The 18,492-nt window shown below is 43.1% G+C and overlaps 2 protein-coding genes across 5 annotated transcripts; both read right to left on the bottom strand.

The window, feature by feature from the left end:
- Positions 1-325: 325 nt before the first annotated feature.
- Positions 326-8,483, bottom strand: ccnl1a (cyclin L1a). 2 transcript variants are annotated; one of them, XM_036536354.1, is made up of 11 exons: positions 8,173-8,477; positions 7,635-7,709; positions 7,022-7,131; positions 4,601-4,721; positions 4,327-4,388; positions 2,649-2,748; positions 2,388-2,492; positions 2,160-2,301; positions 1,947-2,058; positions 1,723-1,821; positions 326-1,198 (listed from the first exon to the last, which is right to left on the bottom strand). In XM_036536354.1, exons 1-11 carry the CDS (start codon positions 8,410-8,412, stop codon positions 799-801), a joined length of 1,566 nt encoding a protein of 521 aa, XP_036392247.1. In that variant the 5' UTR covers positions 8,413-8,477; the 3' UTR covers positions 326-798. The 2 variants fall into 2 exon arrangements, with proteins under 2 accessions (XP_036392247.1, XP_036392248.1); XM_036536355.1 differs by lacking the exons at positions 326-1,198; positions 1,723-1,821; positions 1,947-2,058; ... (1 more) ...; positions 2,388-2,492; positions 2,649-2,748 and adding an exon at positions 2,797-4,097 and having other exon boundaries at positions 8,173-8,483.
- Positions 8,484-9,555: 1,072 nt separating this feature from the next.
- si:ch211-203b8.6 (ankyrin repeat domain-containing protein) lies at positions 9,556-15,133 on the bottom strand. 3 transcript variants are annotated; one of them, XM_036536029.1, is made up of 4 exons: positions 14,900-15,133; positions 12,559-12,847; positions 10,647-11,196; positions 9,556-10,232 (listed from the first exon to the last, which is right to left on the bottom strand). In XM_036536029.1, exons 2-4 carry the CDS (start codon positions 12,804-12,806, stop codon positions 9,747-9,749), a joined length of 1,284 nt encoding a protein of 427 aa, XP_036391922.1. In that variant the 5' UTR covers positions 12,807-12,847; positions 14,900-15,133; the 3' UTR covers positions 9,556-9,746. The 3 variants fall into 3 exon arrangements, with proteins under 3 accessions (XP_036391922.1, XP_036391921.1, XP_036391923.1); XM_036536028.1 differs by having other exon boundaries at positions 12,559-12,832; XM_036536030.1 differs by having other exon boundaries at positions 12,559-12,815.
- Between the last annotated feature and the right edge of the window lie 3,359 nt (positions 15,134-18,492).

The following is an 18,492-nucleotide window of genomic DNA, read 5'->3' as shown; positions in this document are numbered from 1 at the left end:
AAATGATGCCCATGGTATGTGATCAAATGACTAAACCTTTTGAGCTAACTTTCAACTCTATTCCAAACAATCAATGACAAAGCCATATTCCTTTAAAAATGGCTAATTTCATCAGAAAATTTCATTTCTGATTAAGTTTAAATCCCTTCTTGAGGGTTCATTCTATTACCATGTGAAAGGTGGATTCAAGTCTGTAGATTGGAAAGTGTTAAGGCAGTCTATGCAAGCAAATATTTACATATTGAAGACATGCAAAAAGGAAATCTTTCAAGGCCCCTGATTTTACTGAAAAACAAATGAAACCAAAACCTTTGTCTTTTGTACCGAGTCTTTTATTGAGTAAAAATCAGACAAACACGTGCAGACTAAAAACCAGTGTAACAAATTCACCACGATTCTAACAAAAGAGGTCCGAAATTAAGAGTCTGCAGCCAGCTGTAAAAAAATAAGGTCTATATCTAGAGAAACCCCGTTTTCTTGCACCTGTACAGCACACAACTTATGTATACATATGTCTGTCCAAAAAAGTAAAACAAACTTGTCCAAGTATTCTTTCTTTGAACTGTGCAAAATCTAGATCTTTCCTGAATTCTGATTTTTTTTATATGTTGCTTTTATAAATCAAAGCATTCTTTGTAATACATTGGCATTTAAGCCATCTTTACACTGTAAATATGTAGTTTCAAGTCCATAACTTTACATTTAAACTAAAGGTTTGCAAAAGAAAAAAAATAAATGAAAAGTAAAACACAGAAACACAGAGGGGGAGGGGCCCTCAGCCCACTAGTCCTGGGTGTTTCAGCGGCGGTGCCGCCCGTGGCCCGAGTGACCGCTGCTGTGGTGCTTGCTCTTGTGGCTGCGGTCGTAGGAGCGGGACCGTTCCCGCCGATCCCGGTGATGACCGCCTCCGCGCTCGTGTTTGTGCTTCTTGGCCGCCATGTCGGAGGAGCTGCGGTCACGGTCGCGATCCCGGTCCCGGGGTTTGCTGGTGGACCGCGAGCGGCTGCGGGACTTCTTCCTCTTGTGACCGTGACGGCCCTGCAGCTTGAGGTCATCCACCCGGTGCTTGGCCTTCAGATGGGGCAGCAGGGGCGAAGGGCCATGGTTTTGTTGTCGGCGTGGTGACGGGCTGCGGCTGTGGGATCGACTACGGGAGCGTGAGCTGTAGGTCCCGGAGCGGCTCCGGCGGTTGTTGTAACTGGAGAAGGGGGAACCGGGGTAAATGGATCTGTAACCTCATGCCTATATCTCATTTGTATTTCTTCCAAACCCTTCTTAATAGAATCTACATATTGTCACATTTGTTATTTATATTTAAAAGGAAGAGCAAGTCAGATGTGGAACCTGCAAGTGGAAATGCCCTGCAATCAAGTCAAGAATCTAGGAGGCTGTCAAGACAGATGCACTGTCACCACAGCCCCAGCTGCCTGCTGGGAGGGGGACAGACACCGCAGCACAACTCCTGCCACCTGCAGTGCTACATCTTGCCAAAAAAAGCTAATCTTACTCAGTCAAAGCTACCCGCAAGCCGAGATCCACTTCATGCCAGTGGAAAATGGACCATCTATGTAGAGTGGTAGGTAATCTATCCATGGCTTGCATACAGACCCACTGCTGAGAAAGTATTTGTTTTTACATGCCATGCACTCATTTAGGAACGGCGGATTGTTGACAGCATAGCTAGCTGTTCGCTGTCGCTCCTACATTAACAGGTGCACTTACTGTCTGCGAGGGGAGCGGGACCGTGACCGCGATCTTGTTCTTGACCGTGATGGACTGACACTCCTGCTGTTCCGACTCAGCTTGTTTTCTTTCCTGAGGCTGGAGAAAGGTGAGACATGCTTAAGTGACAGCTCTTTTGTAACAGGACAAATAATTAGTCCTTGTTCGAGTTCAAGGGGAACGAACGTCGCCTCCTAGCTGTGTGGAGGTGTTGTCAGACTTACCCATTATGGGGGCTCTTGGAGCCCTGTGGTCGGTCATCTGGCTCCTTCTTCACTGCCTTCTGCGTCTGGGGGTTTGGAGATTTCTCATCCACCTTTGACTCTCTTGGAGAAGCTGATGAATGTAAAAATGACATTAACTTCCCTGCCCGGCAAATGACTGCCATGTGTGTAAGTGATCAGTATGTAATGCAGACCAAAGAAACGGTCAATTACATGGTTTAGAGCCAGGCGAGAATCCCCCCAGGGTGGAAAGGGCAGGGGTGCCATCTGGGTTAAGCCCTTTAGCCTTAAGCTTGGCCTCCTGAAGAGCCATCTTCCTCTTCTCCACCTCCTTCTCCAGGAGCTCGTAATTTGGCTGAAAGGGAAATATCTCAGATCACTTCTATACCTGAAGACACTTCCTACAGAGACACTAAAACCAGGGGTAGTGAAGAGCCTCACCTTCTTCCTGGTGTAAAGCCTCAATGTGGTAATGCAGATCTCCTTGATCTCATCTTCAGTGGCTCCAAATAGCAGATACCACTGTGGCTTGGAGGGAAGAGCCATCTGGAGACCAGAAACAGAGCACCATGATGAGGCTAACAGGACTTTTAACAACCCAGAAACTGGAGAGAACAAGATGGAAAGGAAAGGCGAGAAGGCAGGTGGTGGTGGGGGGGGGGGGGATCAATGAAAGGGGACAGGTCAGAGAAAGACACCCACCTGAAGAGCTCTGGCAGCAAGGTAAAGGCAGGCGCAAGCGATGGTTTCTGCTTGAAATCTCACAAACACATTGGTCCGCAGACTGTCATTCATATAATTCCTAAAACACAAAACCGTACACCAACAATGCAACATTTCCTGACTTTCTTTAAATCACTTTTCATTTACAGTTTTTTCAACACTGATGGAGACTCATTTTAGCTTTGTCCTTTTCCTCTCTCGAGTATGTCCATGGTGACAGTAAGGCCTACATATACCACAAATGAAAGCACCAAAAAAGGGTGTCATGAAGAGATGTTGTGAAATGTGCAAAAGCAAACTTTTCACTTTGAGCTACATGCTGCTTCTGGCAGTTAACTGCCAACATTTCAAATGTAGTATGACACCACCAACAATAACCCATTTTCCCTTTCTTTGCATTATTTTTTTGGGACAAGATGGGTCTGTGGTGAAAATGACTTGTACGATGGAGCAGACTATATTACGGGAAAGACAAAAATGATCCTCTAATTCAGTGATGAAATCTACAAAGCGCATGATGCAGCATGTCCTGTGCATTGCTATGTGAACGTTCCTCAACGATTGCCTGGTCCAATCACTCAGGGACAACACCCTGACCAGTGTCTTACATACAGCTTTGATGATGACGGGTTAAAATGGCGATGATGGCCAAGAGGTGTTTGTACAGGGAGAAGCTCCTGTGAGATGCGAGAATAAAATGGTTTGACGTGTGCCTATTGCGGATTTTAAAACCAAACGGAAATGTGAAGGACGCATGTACAAATGGCCCCACCACTCAACAGACAAATGGCCTCAGTTGTAGTCTTCACAGCCAGGTGTGGGAGCAAAGATAAGTGAAGGCTCTGGCAACGCCTGGCACCTGCTCCAAAAAAAAGAGCCTGCGTGCAGCTTTGCTACTAAAAATCTGGGCAAAGTAACAGTCTATCGACTTATCAAGAGAATGCAGGTGATGACAGAACAGGTCCTTGGAGACAAAGCCTGCGCTGGAGGAGGCCTGAAAGACAGATTTTCTGGAGACGACGTCAGATAGTATGCAACAACAAGGATAACAGTATCTACATTCAAAAAAGTATACTTGAAAAATAAAATAGAAAAGGCCTTCTCTAATGTTTACTGCTTTAGTTGCATTTACGTAGAATAGAAAAAATATATATAATAGAATGCAGTTTTTCAATCTACAGAACTACAAAAAAATGAAAACATTTACACCGGAAAGCTAAAAAAAAAAAAATACAAATCCTTTTGACACCAAGAAAACAAGGCGATGCTGCCAGATGGAATAGGACCCCTTCAGTGATTCTCGGCAGAGAGCGCTCACTGGATTGGCTGTCTCGAGAAGGGCAGCCAATGGGGGTAGATTCCTGAGGTCATGTGGTTGGAGGAGCAGAGTTCAGAGGTTCTTTATGACACTTACCATCATGGACTACCCTTTAATCAAAGAGTAGAAAGAAAGGACAAAGTTAAATTGAGTTCTCCGTTCACATTTGTAAATGAAAATAAAGACTCAAGCCATGAAAACACAAGAGACACAAAGACGTCTGAATAAGAAATTCCAGAGATGCAGAACTGCAACATTACAGAATGTTGAAAACAAACAATTCAGCAGGTTAATTAGACGTGACATCAGACATACAAATGGAGTTTATCATGTACTTACCAGGCTGTTTGGATCAGCGTCTGGTTATCACATTCAAGGACTTGGAGATACATTACAATGATCTGAAAGACATTACAAATTATGTACCTAGATGGACTAATGTTCTTCCAATTGCCAAGGTCCATTAGCCCTAATTCAATCACACAACAGCAAAAACTGACAATGGAGTTGTCTATGCTCAACAGTATTCCATACAATGGTAGCACCTTCCACTGCTCCAAAGCCTTGCGATATGAATGCCGAGTGATCAGGAAGAAGGTGGCCTGGTACTCACCTTGTGGGGATGCTTGACATGCACGCAGAATCCCAGCTCCTTCAGAACCCGCCGTTCCGCTTTAATAACCTGGTTTTTGGTGTTAATGTAGTTCTGATCAAGAATCAACGGACTCGGGCTCCTGATTTGTGGAAGAATGAAAAATAAAAAAATGTCTCCCAGGAAAACATAGAAAAGTGGCCTTTTCTTCAGTTCTTTTTTCCCTTTCAACCAACTAAAGGCAACAGATCCTAACTTTTTTTTAAACTCCTGTACCTGCAATAGAAGCTTTTGAATCTCTGCCGGGAGTAAACTATAACAGGCAGCACATGCTCTCTCACCATGCATCACAGCTTCAACAGAAATGCAACCGGCACACAAAAACAACGACAACTACTACTGTTCTACAGTACAAAACAAAATTCACCAATTACAGGATACACTTAGTGTTAACAGGTGTCAGTCTGAGCAAACGTTCAGTAATCATCTTCTCCAAATATCAGTTAATATGATCCTAAATTGGCAAGGCAGGTTTTCCCGATGAAGGTTTTGTCAATAGCTTCAAACAGCTGTCAACTCAGTAAGTCTTAACTAGCTGTTAAGCTGTTACATACTAAGCACCGGAATATATCGAAAGAGCAGAACTGGCAGAACCTGTCTATGCTCAATCACAATTCTCTCTGGTTTCTTGAGTGTATTTTTGGCTCAATGTTTCCAGCTCATTTGACAGATACACTTCAAGACAATCTGCTGTCCCTTTGAGATGTGTGTAATGTCAAAAATATGCCACAGATCTGGGTGATCTAACTACAATAAAACCAACAGAAATCAGTGACCTAAGACATTTAACTGCTGGTATAAAACTAGCGCAGCACTGAGTAAATCAATGATGACCGGGAACACCAGATGGCAGTCTCCCTCTAAGACCGATGGCCAAGCAAATTATGCACTTAGCATCTACCTTGACCATATCTTTCCTGAACCCTTTTAATTAAATATGACAGAACGCATCTATCACATAAACACTGAACTTCGCTCAACGACAAACACTACTTGCTTTTACTACAGTACCTTAAATCAGTTTTAAACCGCAAGCGTGATAAGCATAAGGTCAAAAACCAAATTCCTTTACAATAGCAGTAATATTTATGACTCAGTTTTGAACGCATATTTTAAAATTTACTAAAGCGCTCTCAGATTCTACATGACTTAAACGAGTACCTCTTGAAGAGGAGCACTCAATACATACTGAATTTGCTAAATGCAAACTACACACCTGATCCAATAAATCATATTCCAATAACATGGCAACAATCTAAACACAACAAAAAGTATGCAATAAATCTGAGATTTGGTTTTAACAGATCATAGAATATATGTAATAAAACCTAACAGAGTATACTGCTGATTTGTTTACCAAATATATTATCTAAGTGATACTTCTTCCATGCTGGATTTGTCAAACTACGTCTACGACTGCACTTGAATACAGCAGCACTGGTGTGGAGACTTCAGACTTGAGAGCCCTGCGTGTAATGCAAGTGACATTTCTGTGAAAGCCATGGCATGTGGTTTGTCTTCCATTACAGTCAAACATTTGTTCTTTACCACCTGCACCAGCAGTAGTGACAAAAGCTTAGATTGAGGTACAGGAGTTTCCCAGACGCCTCGAACCAGCGGCCAACCTGTCGTCCCCGATTCCAGTGACCCGCTCTCAGACCACTGGCTTCTCCCGGGGGAGGAGGGGGGGAATGCGACACTTCGCTCACTGTTGCCATGCCGACAGCTTCATCTCTACGTACCATTCCACATCACCCAGGGTTTGGTAAATGTAGCTGGTCGCTGTTAGTTGGTTGCAAGGGAAAAAAGAACTCAAGTTAATACCGTGGTCCTATTTCTAAACTGAACAGATTCCTCTTCTATACAGAAAGACAATGGAAATTTACATCTCTTGTCTCAGTCCTACTGGTAACAGCTTGATCCTCAGTAGCGTTTGCAATTATATGTACAGTATGCATACTCTTCAACATCTTATGAAAATAAAAAAAACTATAGCGACAAAATAGTAGCAAACGAGACAGAATAAATTTTCCTTACTTTTAACAAGTAATGTGTAGCTATAATTACCCTTAAAATCACAACTGATGAGAACTGAAAGCTTTTAAGATGGGTTTGAAAATTCATGAAACAAAGAGCAATCCTTCAAATAAACGCAAACAAAAAATGAGAAAACTTCACTACTTACAACACATTAGTTCATGTTAACAGGATAATGCAAATAACATCAGTATTAAGGTTTCAACTGAACAGTTCTCTAGACTGTAAAACAGGTGAGGAAAGTTGGAGCTGGGGTGGTGGCACAAAAAATTGACAGCGGAAAAAACACATTGAACGTTTACTTTTTGTTTTTAAACAAATAAGCCATACTGACTGGATGCTTACCTTTTTCCTCGTATTTGTCGTAAGTGGTGGAAAACATTGATCACGTCCCTTATTCGTCGAGGCGCTTCCTCTATTTTGGAGGCCAGGTTCACGCAGGCCATAGCAACAATCTGGAAAAGGGGGCCATGTTTTGGGCATTATTATATTCTCTATATTCTACATTAACATATGTACATGTCAATCTAACTTCTACAAATTTGACACTTGCAATAACCTACCTAACGCTGGTTATTTGAATATCCCTGCCATTCAGAATACAGTCTTTAGTCTTTCCTACCCAACTCTCCGACTGCCTTTGTTCACACTGAAAGATGTCGTAAGGCTTTGTACTAACTAACCACCTAGCTAATACTACACAGGAAATTACAATGGCTAAACCGACAGTCGGATGATACTGCGTTAAATCGTGATGGTTACAGTGAACGGCCAGTGATAACCAGTGATCCGTATTTCTGCCAAGTATTCACTATCTTGCTGCACTGTTTCTAACTGTATAGCAATGACCAATCTTCCCACCTTTCTATATTAACTAACACAGGTCACAACATGGCTGCCAGCGCGAACGATGGAGTTCCGCTCGCTGCTGTTAAGGAAATTTTGGGAATGAACTCACCTCGAAGCTGTGTTTGACAAACGACTTGGAGTAGAAAAATCGATGAAAAAGCACTTGTCCCGTAGCCATGGCCACCTACGAGAGGCGAGAGTAAAAGATTCAAATGTGACGTTGCAGCTAACCACTTCGGCAAAAGCGCTCGCAATACGGTGCCCGCCATTTTGTTTTTGTCATTACTCATTCTCAATAACAAGGCAAGTGTACACTCAAGAAAACGCTTACGGCCGAGAAAAGTAGTAGTAGTAGCCATCTCTCGAGTATCCTCGGTTGTACTTTCAGTAGGAAATTAAACATTCAAGTAAATGTTCGACTGGCTAACTATAAGCTAACCATTTCAATTTTCATCTACTCTATCATTAGCTAGCTAATGCTAACGAGGCTAGTTAGCTAGCTAGCAACATGTTAACGGATGCCCGAAGACATTGACTCCAAAAGTGAAAGAAGGTGTACACGTCATATAATAAATGATAACTGTTTTAGTTACCCCGGTACAGGCTGAATAAAGTGTATTAACCAATACTTTCGATAACGCGCATACCTGTGGCAACCGCAGAAGAATGCCGGCCGACTGGATTAGTTCGCAGCCTAGAATGCGGAGGTCGGTCTCGGTGTTGAGGTCGAGGCCATCGAGCATAGAAGGTGTTGGCGAAAGCCTCTCCTCCGGTATGAGAGAGTTGTCAATCGTTAAAAAAACCTCCGAGTACACTCTATCGCCAATAAGTATCCCCTCGTTGCTTGTGGATGTGTTAGCAGCAGCGGAGAAAGCACCAGCGGCCATCTTCGCCTCAATCGAAGTCAGACCACACCACACTAGCAGACAGACTAGAACAGAGACGAGGGACGGACGGTGCGTGACGTAGTTACGCTGTCGAAACTACCAGCAACAGTAGTCTCTGGCGGGATGTATTCATCCGCGTTTCGCTAAGTCAGTATCTAAGAAATAGTACATGAAGATAATGGATCTCAGTGCGTTGTGTAACTACTATTTATAAAAGATAACCCCCAGGTGTGTTTATTGTTTAAATTATATATAATTATAGAATCATGTTCGTGAGATAATTGCGTCAAAATGGCTTTTCTTAACCCGAATTTAACATATTGTGAAAGGAGGCAGGGTATGCGGTTTAGATTTTGTACATACAGAATTTTAGAGAATTTACATTTGTTCGAGCAAAGTCGGCTCTGCTTAGAGGATGGTTTCGCTGTCGGCCGGGGAAGTTCCCGTGACGTCGTTTCCAGGAAAAGTTATTTTTCACCTTTTGGTGGTTCACATTTGAACATATCATTCCGCGAGTATGATCTCTCTCCGCGAAGTGCAACATGGGAAACCGGTGAAACGTATGTGAAACGTAGTGGTGCTTGGGCAAGTAAGCGAAGCATCCGCTCGATCAGCTAACGGTATCTAGTAAGTTCTGCAGTGGGTGGTAGAGAGAAATGTGCATGTATTTCCGTGTGGCTGAATTTCTAACAGTAAATCGTCCCTACGTTGATTGATTCCGCCAGTTAACTTGCAGTTTCCAACAGATTAAACAGTGATATGTTTCAGCGTGGCGTTCTATACCTTTTACTCCTCAGGTGAGAATTATGTTATGTAAGCAGTTATGTCATCTTTTGTTTGACGCGTTGGATTGGCCACACTGTAGTAGATATTCAGGCTCCAGATGGGAGGATACCATAAACCTTTATTTTCGTTCTTCTTAGCAACATTTGTGAAATACATATAAACAAAATTTCACAATCTGTGTGTGCTATGCTCATTTTATACAAAATATCATTATATATTCCACCTATTAAATAACATGGCTTATTTAACACATTTCAGTATACTGATAAAGCATTTTACATAATTCTTTCACTTTCAGTTATCAAAATAAAAGACAATAGTCAGACATACATGTCAACCACATTATTACCACATTATACATACATAAATGTCTCTTCATTCTGACAACCATCCACTCATTATTTCACAATATGACTGAGTTTCCACACAGAGGAACTAAAGTTGACAGCTCTCTCTGGTAAGGAAATACTCATTTTTCATCACTGAGTTTTAACTCAGTAGAAAATTATACCTGCCTGCCCGCAGTGTGTCTGTGCTTTTAACCTCCCTTAGTAAATCTGCTGCTGGATGCTGTGTTGAAGGCCCCGGGTTTGAGTCTTTTTCTGGGACCTCTGATACTGCCAGAGAACCTGAAGTGCACTGTGCTGCTCATGCTCTGAGGCAATGTCGCCAGCAGTCTCCTGCCAGTGTGACCGCAGCGATGGGTCGGCGCCGCCCTCCAGCAACATGCGAAGCACATCGCAGTGGCCCCTCTCAGAGGCCAGGTGGAGTGGCGTCCTTCCCAGCCGCTCAACGGTGTTCACCTCTGCCCCATAGTGCAGCAGCAGCTTTGCCGCTTCCGTGTTGCCCCGCAAGGCTGAGTAATGCAGGGGAGTCATCAGCAGACGGTCTTGGGTGTTCAGTCCCGCCCCGCTCAGGATCAGTAGGTGCACAACAGTACGGGAGCCAACCCCTGCTGCCAGGTGCAGTGGAACCACAAGGTCCGCGTCTGCCACCTCCACCTTGGCACCTCCTGTCAGCAGCTGCTGAAGAATCTAGAAGAGTGACCAAACAGTGTTAAAGAGACAGGAACTCAGGCCTGTGTTGTGCCATCTGTTCCCCGTGTATCAACTTTTCTCTTGCACTCTGTAATAATCGGCTTTGTTGGGAAGGGGAAGGGAAACAGAAGTCACATTATTACTGAGTGATTCATGATTTTGAAATAATTCCACAATTTAGAGAGGGTTTGTTGGTGACCGTGTGTGTGTACAAATTGTGTGTGTGTGTTTGTGTGTGTGTATGATCATCTCTGGGATTTGATTGAAAAAATTAGTCACATTTATACATAGGTCAGCTTTTCACTGGAATTATGTTTCCATTATAAGCAAAAAGGTAGGTTGAACCTGATTGAATGTTTAGACTTATTGGAAGTCTGCAGTTCTGGCGGGAAGGGAAGGTTGAGAGATCACCTTCTTGTTGCCTGAGGCTGCGCAGATGTGCAGGGCCGTCTGCCCATTGTGGTTCTTGGCATTGACGTCGGCGCCACAGTGTAGCAGGAGTTTGACGCTGGTCTCGTTCCCAGCCAGCACGGCCAGTTGCAGGGGGCTCATGTCTTCACCCTCGTCTCCATCCACCCCCACCCCGGCCCCCAGCAGCAGCTCCACCACCTCACCCCACCCGTTGAACACTGCCCAGTGGAGCGGGGTCCATTTGTGGATGTCCCGGGAATCCGGCTGGGAGTGACACTTCAGCAGGGTACGGACTGTGCCCAAGTGCCCGTTAGCCGCAGCTAGATGCAGGGGCGTCTGGCCCGAGCATGTCCGTGTCTCATGGGAGGCCCCCAGCTGAAGGAGGTACTCGGCTACCTGTGTGTGACCACTCCAGCAGGCTCGATGAAGTGGTGTGCAGTTGAAGAAGTCCCTGCAGTTGACCTCGGTGCCTCGCTGCAGCAAGAACTTGACCACAGGGAGGTGTCCGCTGAATGCAGCATGGTGGACTGCTGTCCAGCCCTGGGGGTCCCTGCAGATATAGTCCACAAATGCCTTCAAAGAACAGTCAGTTCTCAGCCCTCTGAATGTGTCACTGATCCCCTTTTCATCCAGTATTAATACATACATAATTGTCGTGTTTTTGCACATTCCATTTGCCCATACTACAGATCACATTCTGAAGCATTTGTAATTGTAAGCATTAAATACATTACTTCAAGGTTGAGTTCTTTCAAGTTATTCAATGGATATTAATGGATAACAAGCTGGTGTTTGCAAGTTTCTCAGCCTCCACACAGGCTATGTTCTTCACATTCACATTACAAACATATTGCTAATATGTGTAAGAAGAGATCTGTCAAAATGTACATTTGAGCTTATCAGTGAGATATGATTAAGAAGAGCACCTTGTCATAACTAATTCATAAGTAATATTACAGCTATCATTGTTATTGTTAGTAGCCATTATCATCATCATTATTATTTTTTCATTTACTATGGACATTTTATTAGCTTCATTTAGTTCATCAGTGATATATTTGCACTTGATCTCAAGAGGATAACGTTTGGGATCCTGGCCACAGGAAACCAGTAATGATTTTCAGACATTATGGCTGTAGAATGTGATTTTTGGCAAAGGGGTAAGGCATGTGTAATAAAGCTGATGGAATTATCAGCATTTATTATTACTGGACATACAATGAAAAGAAGCGCAGAACCAATTTAGTGTTCTCTCATTATGGACATACATGTATGACATATACCATGACATGTAGCCTGCACTGACCTGCCTGGAATTTAGAACATTAAGTCCCTTGGACCCTGATAATCTTGATGTAAAAGTGCAATGAAAGGAGCCAGGTTTTTCATCCTCATTCCTAACTGTGATCTCCTCTGTTCTGCAAAATGTTTGTCTTTTATTTCAGTCACTTGTAAATGCAAATGGTTATGTTAATCAGGATTCTGAACTGTCCTGCAGCCCAGGAGGTTTATATTTACATTTACATTTGCATGACGCTGCTTAGCAGACACTCTTATCCAGAGCAACATACAAACATGCTTCTTTAGTGTCATTCATTTATACAGGTAGATATTTACTGAGGCAATTCTGGGTTAAGTGCCCTGCCTGAGGGTACAACAGCAGTGACCCACCTTGGAATCAAGCCAGCAATCTAGCCCTGCTCCTCACCACTACACTACACTACTGCCCAGGTTGCAGCAGGTTGATTCTACAGGAACAAGATAGTCTGTAATATTTTAAACCTCCAAAGAAAGCAGTATGAAGAGAAGAAAAACTGAACCACATGTCAAATATAAAAGAAGACATTGTGGTCCACAGTTTTGACACCCTAAGGGCTACATATGACTGGGTGAGCTGTGGAGCAACACTCACTGGCACTCTGCCGGGACGCCCAGCTCGAGGAGGGCTTTGACCTGCTCTAGGCAGCCGTTCCAGGCGGCCCGGTGCAGCCTGCGTTCATCCAAGAGCGAGTGCTGAAGCCCAGAGGGCAGGCGGGGCCAACGCTGGAGCTGCCAGCGCTTCAGCCCAGCTGCACGGCGGATCTTCTTTTCAGCGGAGTATAAGGACACGGAGTCGTGCAGCTCCATCCATGTCCACAGGACCTCTGGTGGAACGGGCATGGCTGGACTCTGGGAGTGCAGGGACACTGAGAGACACACAGCTCAAAGCTCAAATGAAAGGAAAAGTGTTTCAAAAGGTATCAGCAGCTGATTCTTGAGTCTTGTGGTTAATTAATTTTTGTAGTATTTTGAAGTTCTGGAAGCTATGGTCCTACTGGTTTTCCTGCTTTGGGTTGTGCTTGTGTACCAAGCACCCCTATTTGTCATTTTAAAATGTGACATATTCTTTTCATGTTCCAGCACTTTTTCTTTTGGTATTACAGCATAATTATATCCAATAAGGATGTTTGATTATAATAATATAATTACATAGATGTCTGAACATCAGCATCAGTTCTTGATTATAGCTCATTTAAAAAACTGTATCATGTTTTGCAAGTGAAAGATCTGAAGCTGTAAAATAAGCAGGCTGGCATGAATGTATTCTTTTGATGCCAACTTAGAACATGATGTACCAGTTTACATACTTTGCAAAAAAGAAAAAAAGAAAAACAGATCCAGACCAACGGAAATTGATTTTGTAAACGCACCAGATGGAGGTAGCATTCTGGAGATAGGAATCATTTCACAACCACCCATCATATAATGTCTGGCGCTGCCCCTTTTTCAAAGGCTCAGATGGTGAGAAGGTCTGGCTTATCAGCCTTAGAGAGAAGTGAAGAACGAGAAACAGGCTTGCCATTGGGAAATGAGCAAGACCCACTTATCAAACCACATTACTGCCCACATAAAAATTGGATCCACTATAGCTCTGTGTGTCTTTCATAAAGTCTGTGTCCTGGTAATGGGACCTTGGGGGTACCATATCTTCTCACAACACCAGAAGGTTGTGGGTGAAATCCTGAGCTGATAGAACACTACCCATAGCCTCAGCATTAAAGGGATGGTTTGGAGATGCAGATTGTATGCTGGCCTGACTTTCTGTCCAGGGGGCATGCTGATGCTTCATATCACAGAAATGGGTCTTAGCTCTGTCTTGTCCAGGCCAGGACACTGCCTCTGGTAAACATCTCCGTCGCCTGCGGTTCTAATTCTGTGTAATTGAAACCACTGCTGCAGTGATCTGTATGCCAGCTTTCTCTACTGAGCATCCACTAACCTGAGAACCTGTTCAGTTGTAAGGGGAAGTGCACCCTCCTCCTACTTTGGAAGTTTGCCCTCCCTGCTTCATAAGTAACCCTGCCAAAAGGATGTAACTATAGCAACAGCCCATTACCGCTGTGTGCTGTTGGATGCTATTTTGTTTTGTTTTTTTGTTTCAGCTTATTGCAAAATGTGGTGCAGGCAGTCATTTCCAGCACATGCCTCACCAGGAGACCCATTTTGGCTGTCAAGTACAGGGGGTATGTCAAGACATAAATGAAAGGGCATCACAGTTAATTCGTCCCTTTCTTCTTCAAGAAAAGACAGAGCTGTACAGTAAAAGACATAGAGAATCTGCTTTATTTAATGCAATACATGTGACTATAAACCTAATTCGGAAACAAATGAACATGTGCAGTATCTCTGTGAGGCATAACACATAACACAACACAGCTCCATTTTCCACGTATTAACTTTCTTGAGGACAAAAAGCGTTCATAGAAGGCTTTGCCGTCTCCCCACTCTGCCGAGCTGAGCTCAGAGCAGCAGGATCTCTGGGGGTGTGAGTGAACTGTCAGGCCGTGGGATGGTGGGGGTGGATGTCTCCTGCTAATTTGCCTGATAGAGACATCAATTTCGTAACTGCGGAACATTGTGCTTTCCCCTAGAAACGTCCCGTATTTCATACCAAAGGGTCTGGCTCCGCTTTTCCACTATACTTGCACAGATTTACTGATGATGGCATCAGGAGAAAACTACACAAAAAGAAAGGTGAAACATTTTGAAGCATCTTAACACAGGCATGTGATGGTATACATTTGCAAGGTCTCGATGAAATAAGACATCAAACACGTGTTCAGGCACCCAGCCAAACTGAGTTATCGACATGAGGAATCGTTTTCAGCTCTCTCGGGAGATCAGCAACACTTACTAACACGGTTACCCCACTCAGTAAGTACATAAGCACGCCTCTGAACCTACAGCATGCCATGAAATGACACAAAAGTTACCTTGTGCTGTTTACTCCTTGATGAAGTGCATAACCCTCGGAGGCTTGCTGCAAGGCACCAGCTTCCAGTAATTCCTTAGCGCATTATAACACGAAATTCCAGCCTGTCTGCTTTTGTACTGTGCTGGAAGTGTTTTCTGTTCCAGGAGCGGTTGCCATGGAGAAAGATTTAAGTGGAGTGTGCGTTATTGTGTGATGCTATTTAAGGGGAGTACAGGGCGGAGTAGAGTCTGCCTGGCTTATACTGTCACAGTGCGCATGCACCTGGCACCTGTGGTGCGAGTACAGATGCTGTCATCGCTGGAGGGCACAAGGTGGCGCACTTGTCAAGGTGCTCATACCCCAAAAACCTGCCCTCACCTGAAATGGCACTGGGAGCGAGAGTCAAGTGGAGCGGTTTTGCTCTTACAATTACTGCTTCTTTTACCATTGGACTAGTTTGCTGAAAATCAACTTTGGACAAGACTGGCCACATTCCATAACAATAAACATTACTGCCTTTTAAGTGGTTGAGAGTTAAGTCCTCACCTACAGGAAAAATTAGCGTGCAGAAATGAGGCAATCCACAGTATACATTTGAATTATATGCCACATATAGGGGTGCATAGTTACATATTTGCCTGTATTTAACGCATGTGTTTTCTATGAGAAAAGTCTTCTATGGGAAACAATGCAGCAAAATGAAATCCAATACATACTGGTGGTTTTTTGCACTTCACTTGTCTTGAATAGTCCACCAATCAGAAAATAATCTATTGAAAATGTTCAGTCCAAGTTCCTCCAGTTCTATCCTAGCAACCATCCTTCACGCAGATGGCTGCTGGCAGAGAGAAAGCAATAACATTCTCTCATTACATGATAAAATCTTTCTATACAGCACCTAAAACCCTACTGACAGTGCAGCTCTCAAAGTTTATTTTTGGTTACCACGAGGCACTTAAATGACATTTCCATCACAGCATTCTAATTTTAATTTACATTCTTTGCTCCTGCTTTGGGGAACAAATTAAACATACTATACATACTGTACATACTTGTATTATAAAAGGACCTCATATATGTTATGTCAGTTATAACTGTCATTGTTCCTCTGTAATGCAGCCAGAAGAGTATTGTGACATGTCCCTTTTCCTTGAGTGCTACCTGAATAAGCAAAAAAAATATTTATGAACTCAGGCATTCTTTATTCTACATTCACTCATTCATATTATATATAAATCTGTATGGCATTTAAAAAATAATTAACAACATGACCAAACAGATGATTAATTATTCACGTATGTGAGTTAACCAAAACAATGAAATGTACTGTGTTTAATATCACAGACTGACAGAACCCCTTTTTTCCACAAGGGGGTGATACAGCATAAGCCTAGGCGGAGCATGACAGATGCCATACCACAGGGGGGCAGTGTTACTAAGTAATTCGTGCCAGCGTCTTGGTTCTCATTTGATCAAAACAATAACTGATTTTACAGCTCTGATGCTTTCACCCATGGTGTGTGTACCCATTTGGGTAAAAGTACAAAGTACAAAGTGAATAACTGGATAGTAGCCCACCAGTGTTCACTGGCTGTAATGGACGACATTCTACATAGGCTGCATAGGTCAGTCAGGGTTTTTCTCCAAACTCTCTGTGTAATCAAATCTACGCTGGTAACTGTCGTCTCTGCATCCACCTCATATCACATTTAAATGCAGTCCTCCGAGGAGGTCTGTGTAGCTCAGCCAAGTGATCTGGAGAGAATTCCCTCGTATGTTTGTCATTACTCTTGTCCTCCAAGCCTCAGTGCCGTCAGTGTACGTTAGGAAAAAGCCACCTCGTTTGTCAGCATGGAGCTCAACTACTGCAAGAGTTCAGCATTAGGTGAAATCTAAAGTTGTAGCCACGACACACCGTATTTAGTGCAACACCCTCTTATGGAAAGGCCGGCCCAGGGGCAGGGCAGTTTTTAAAGCTCACCTGGCACTTTTGAAATCAACACATCTGACGTTTTTATTTCTTTTTTTTTTTTTGGTTCGGCGGTGGTGGGGGTGCGTGGTGGTAACGGAGCTCTGAACTATAGCATTTATCACACCCTGCCTCTGTGCCCCTGTCACAGGCTTTAGGCTCACAGTCTAAATTATTATCATTGCTGATGTGGAATGATAAGTGCTTTTATTGGGACACACAAGGCTAATATGGAAAAATACAGTATGGCAACACAAACAAGAACAACAGCATCCTTAAGAGTAGCACAGTGACCTGAAAAGTGACATCACTGTAGTGCTTGCATGGTGCCAATGAGTCAAAGAGAAAAATTAACTTCCTTCATGTTATGATAATTGTCATACCAATGATGAGTATCAATCAATTGAAAGAGTTATGATAAACAATATCAGAATGAATGTCATTCGAGAATGATCATATTTTAGATGTTACGGTATGTGTAGGACAGGTACAAATTCTGAGAATCAAGTTGAAGTCTAAGGTGGTGTTTTTTTTTTTTTTAATTGTTGGACAATGGGGAATGAATCCACACTTCTGACCGTTACAGGCAGTTCATTCCACCATTGGGAGGGCTATTGAGGTTTGGTATGTTTGGGAGTATGGCAATGCAGAGGACGAACAGCAAGATGACCAGACTTTGCTGAGAGGAATGTTTATATATAGATGTATGTCTGATGAGCCAATGAAGGTAGGCAGGAGTTGTGCCCTTAACTGCCCAGTAAATTTGCACCAGGAAAGGATATGAGCAGCAATCAGACACCTTTGAAATAAGGAGAGATGAAACATGAGCGTGACTTGGGAGATTGAAGAACAGGCAGCTCTGAATCAGCTGATGTAGTGTAGTCACACAAAATGGAATGCCAATTAATGGGGAGTTTCTGTAGTCAAAAAAGGATAATACAAGGGCCTCCTGTAGAGACAGTGTGAGAAGTTGAAAGTGAGCCTTCGCAGCTCACCTGGTAAGATTGTTCTCAGAGATGGGAGGCAAACACCTCAGGATAGTGACTGATATTCTCAACCTTGCCAGGTTGTTTGTTTGAGATATTAGAGCTGAACAGAACAAGTTGATAGTTGTAATTCAATGCATTGCAGTAATGCTATGGATCAATATTTTAGCTGGTATTATTATCTTTCCTGAGAGTAGTTGCATTCATTTATTTACAAAAACACACACGGTCTTTTAGGCTTCAGATGCATCAGAAAAGTTATACTACATAGATGATCCACAGTCAATCACCCTTGAGGACAAAGTGAGATACTACAAATTGGAACAAAGTCCACCATATTGGTTTGGAATAGAACAGTGTACAGTACGGCTAAGGAAGGTCAGAGGGAAAAAAAGCCATAAAGCATACATAAGCAAAATGTATCATGTCATTTTTTATTTTAATTACAAATGAGAACATGCCATTCTAACTGGACCCCTGTTTTACTCATCCATCCATCTATCCATTTTATCTACTGTCTATCCCCTTCATCTACACATCTATTCATTCTATTCATAGATTCATCCAGGTCACATGCAACACATGGAAAATCCGAGGAACGAAACAAGAGAAATCAACCTCTCATCCCAAATTACAGCTCTACAGAGTACAGACCAC

This window comes from Megalops cyprinoides, chromosome 9 (assembly GCF_013368585.1).
Source record: "Megalops cyprinoides isolate fMegCyp1 chromosome 9, fMegCyp1.pri, whole genome shotgun sequence".
Classification (NCBI taxonomy): Eukaryota; Metazoa; Chordata; class Actinopteri; order Elopiformes; family Megalopidae; genus Megalops; species Megalops cyprinoides.
The sequence above is the reverse complement of the archived record's forward strand: the minus strand, read 5'-3'. Positions and strand labels throughout refer to the sequence as shown.

What these genes read in the sequence shown, in the direction of transcription:
- ccnl1a (XM_036536354.1), bottom strand. Translation starts at nt 8,412, where the DNA reads ATGGCCGCTGGTGCTTTCTCCGCTGCTGCTAACACATCCACAAGCAAC. An exon ending in TTCTTCTGCGGTTGCCACAG is followed by an intron (nt 7,710 to 8,172) that starts GTATGCGCGTTA and finishes CGCCTCTCGTAG; the next exon opens with GTGGCCATGGCTACGGGACA. An exon ending in ACGCTGATCCAAACAGCCTG is followed by an intron (nt 2,749 to 4,326) that starts GTAAGTACATGA and finishes TTTGTGTTTTAG; the next exon opens with GAATTATATGAATGACAGTC.
- si:ch211-203b8.6 (XM_036536029.1), bottom strand. Translation starts at nt 12,806, where the DNA reads ATGCCCGTTCCACCAGAGGTCCTGTGGACATGGATGGAGCTGCACGAC. An exon ending in GGCGTCCCGGCAGAGTGCCA is followed by an intron (nt 11,197 to 12,558) that starts GTGAGTGTTGCT and finishes CTATATCTGCAG; the next exon opens with GGACCCCCAGGGCTGGACAG. An exon ending in CAGCCTCAGGCAACAAGAAG is followed by an intron (nt 10,233 to 10,646) that starts GTGATCTCTCAA and finishes TCACTCTTCTAG; the next exon opens with ATTCTTCAGCAGCTGCTGAC.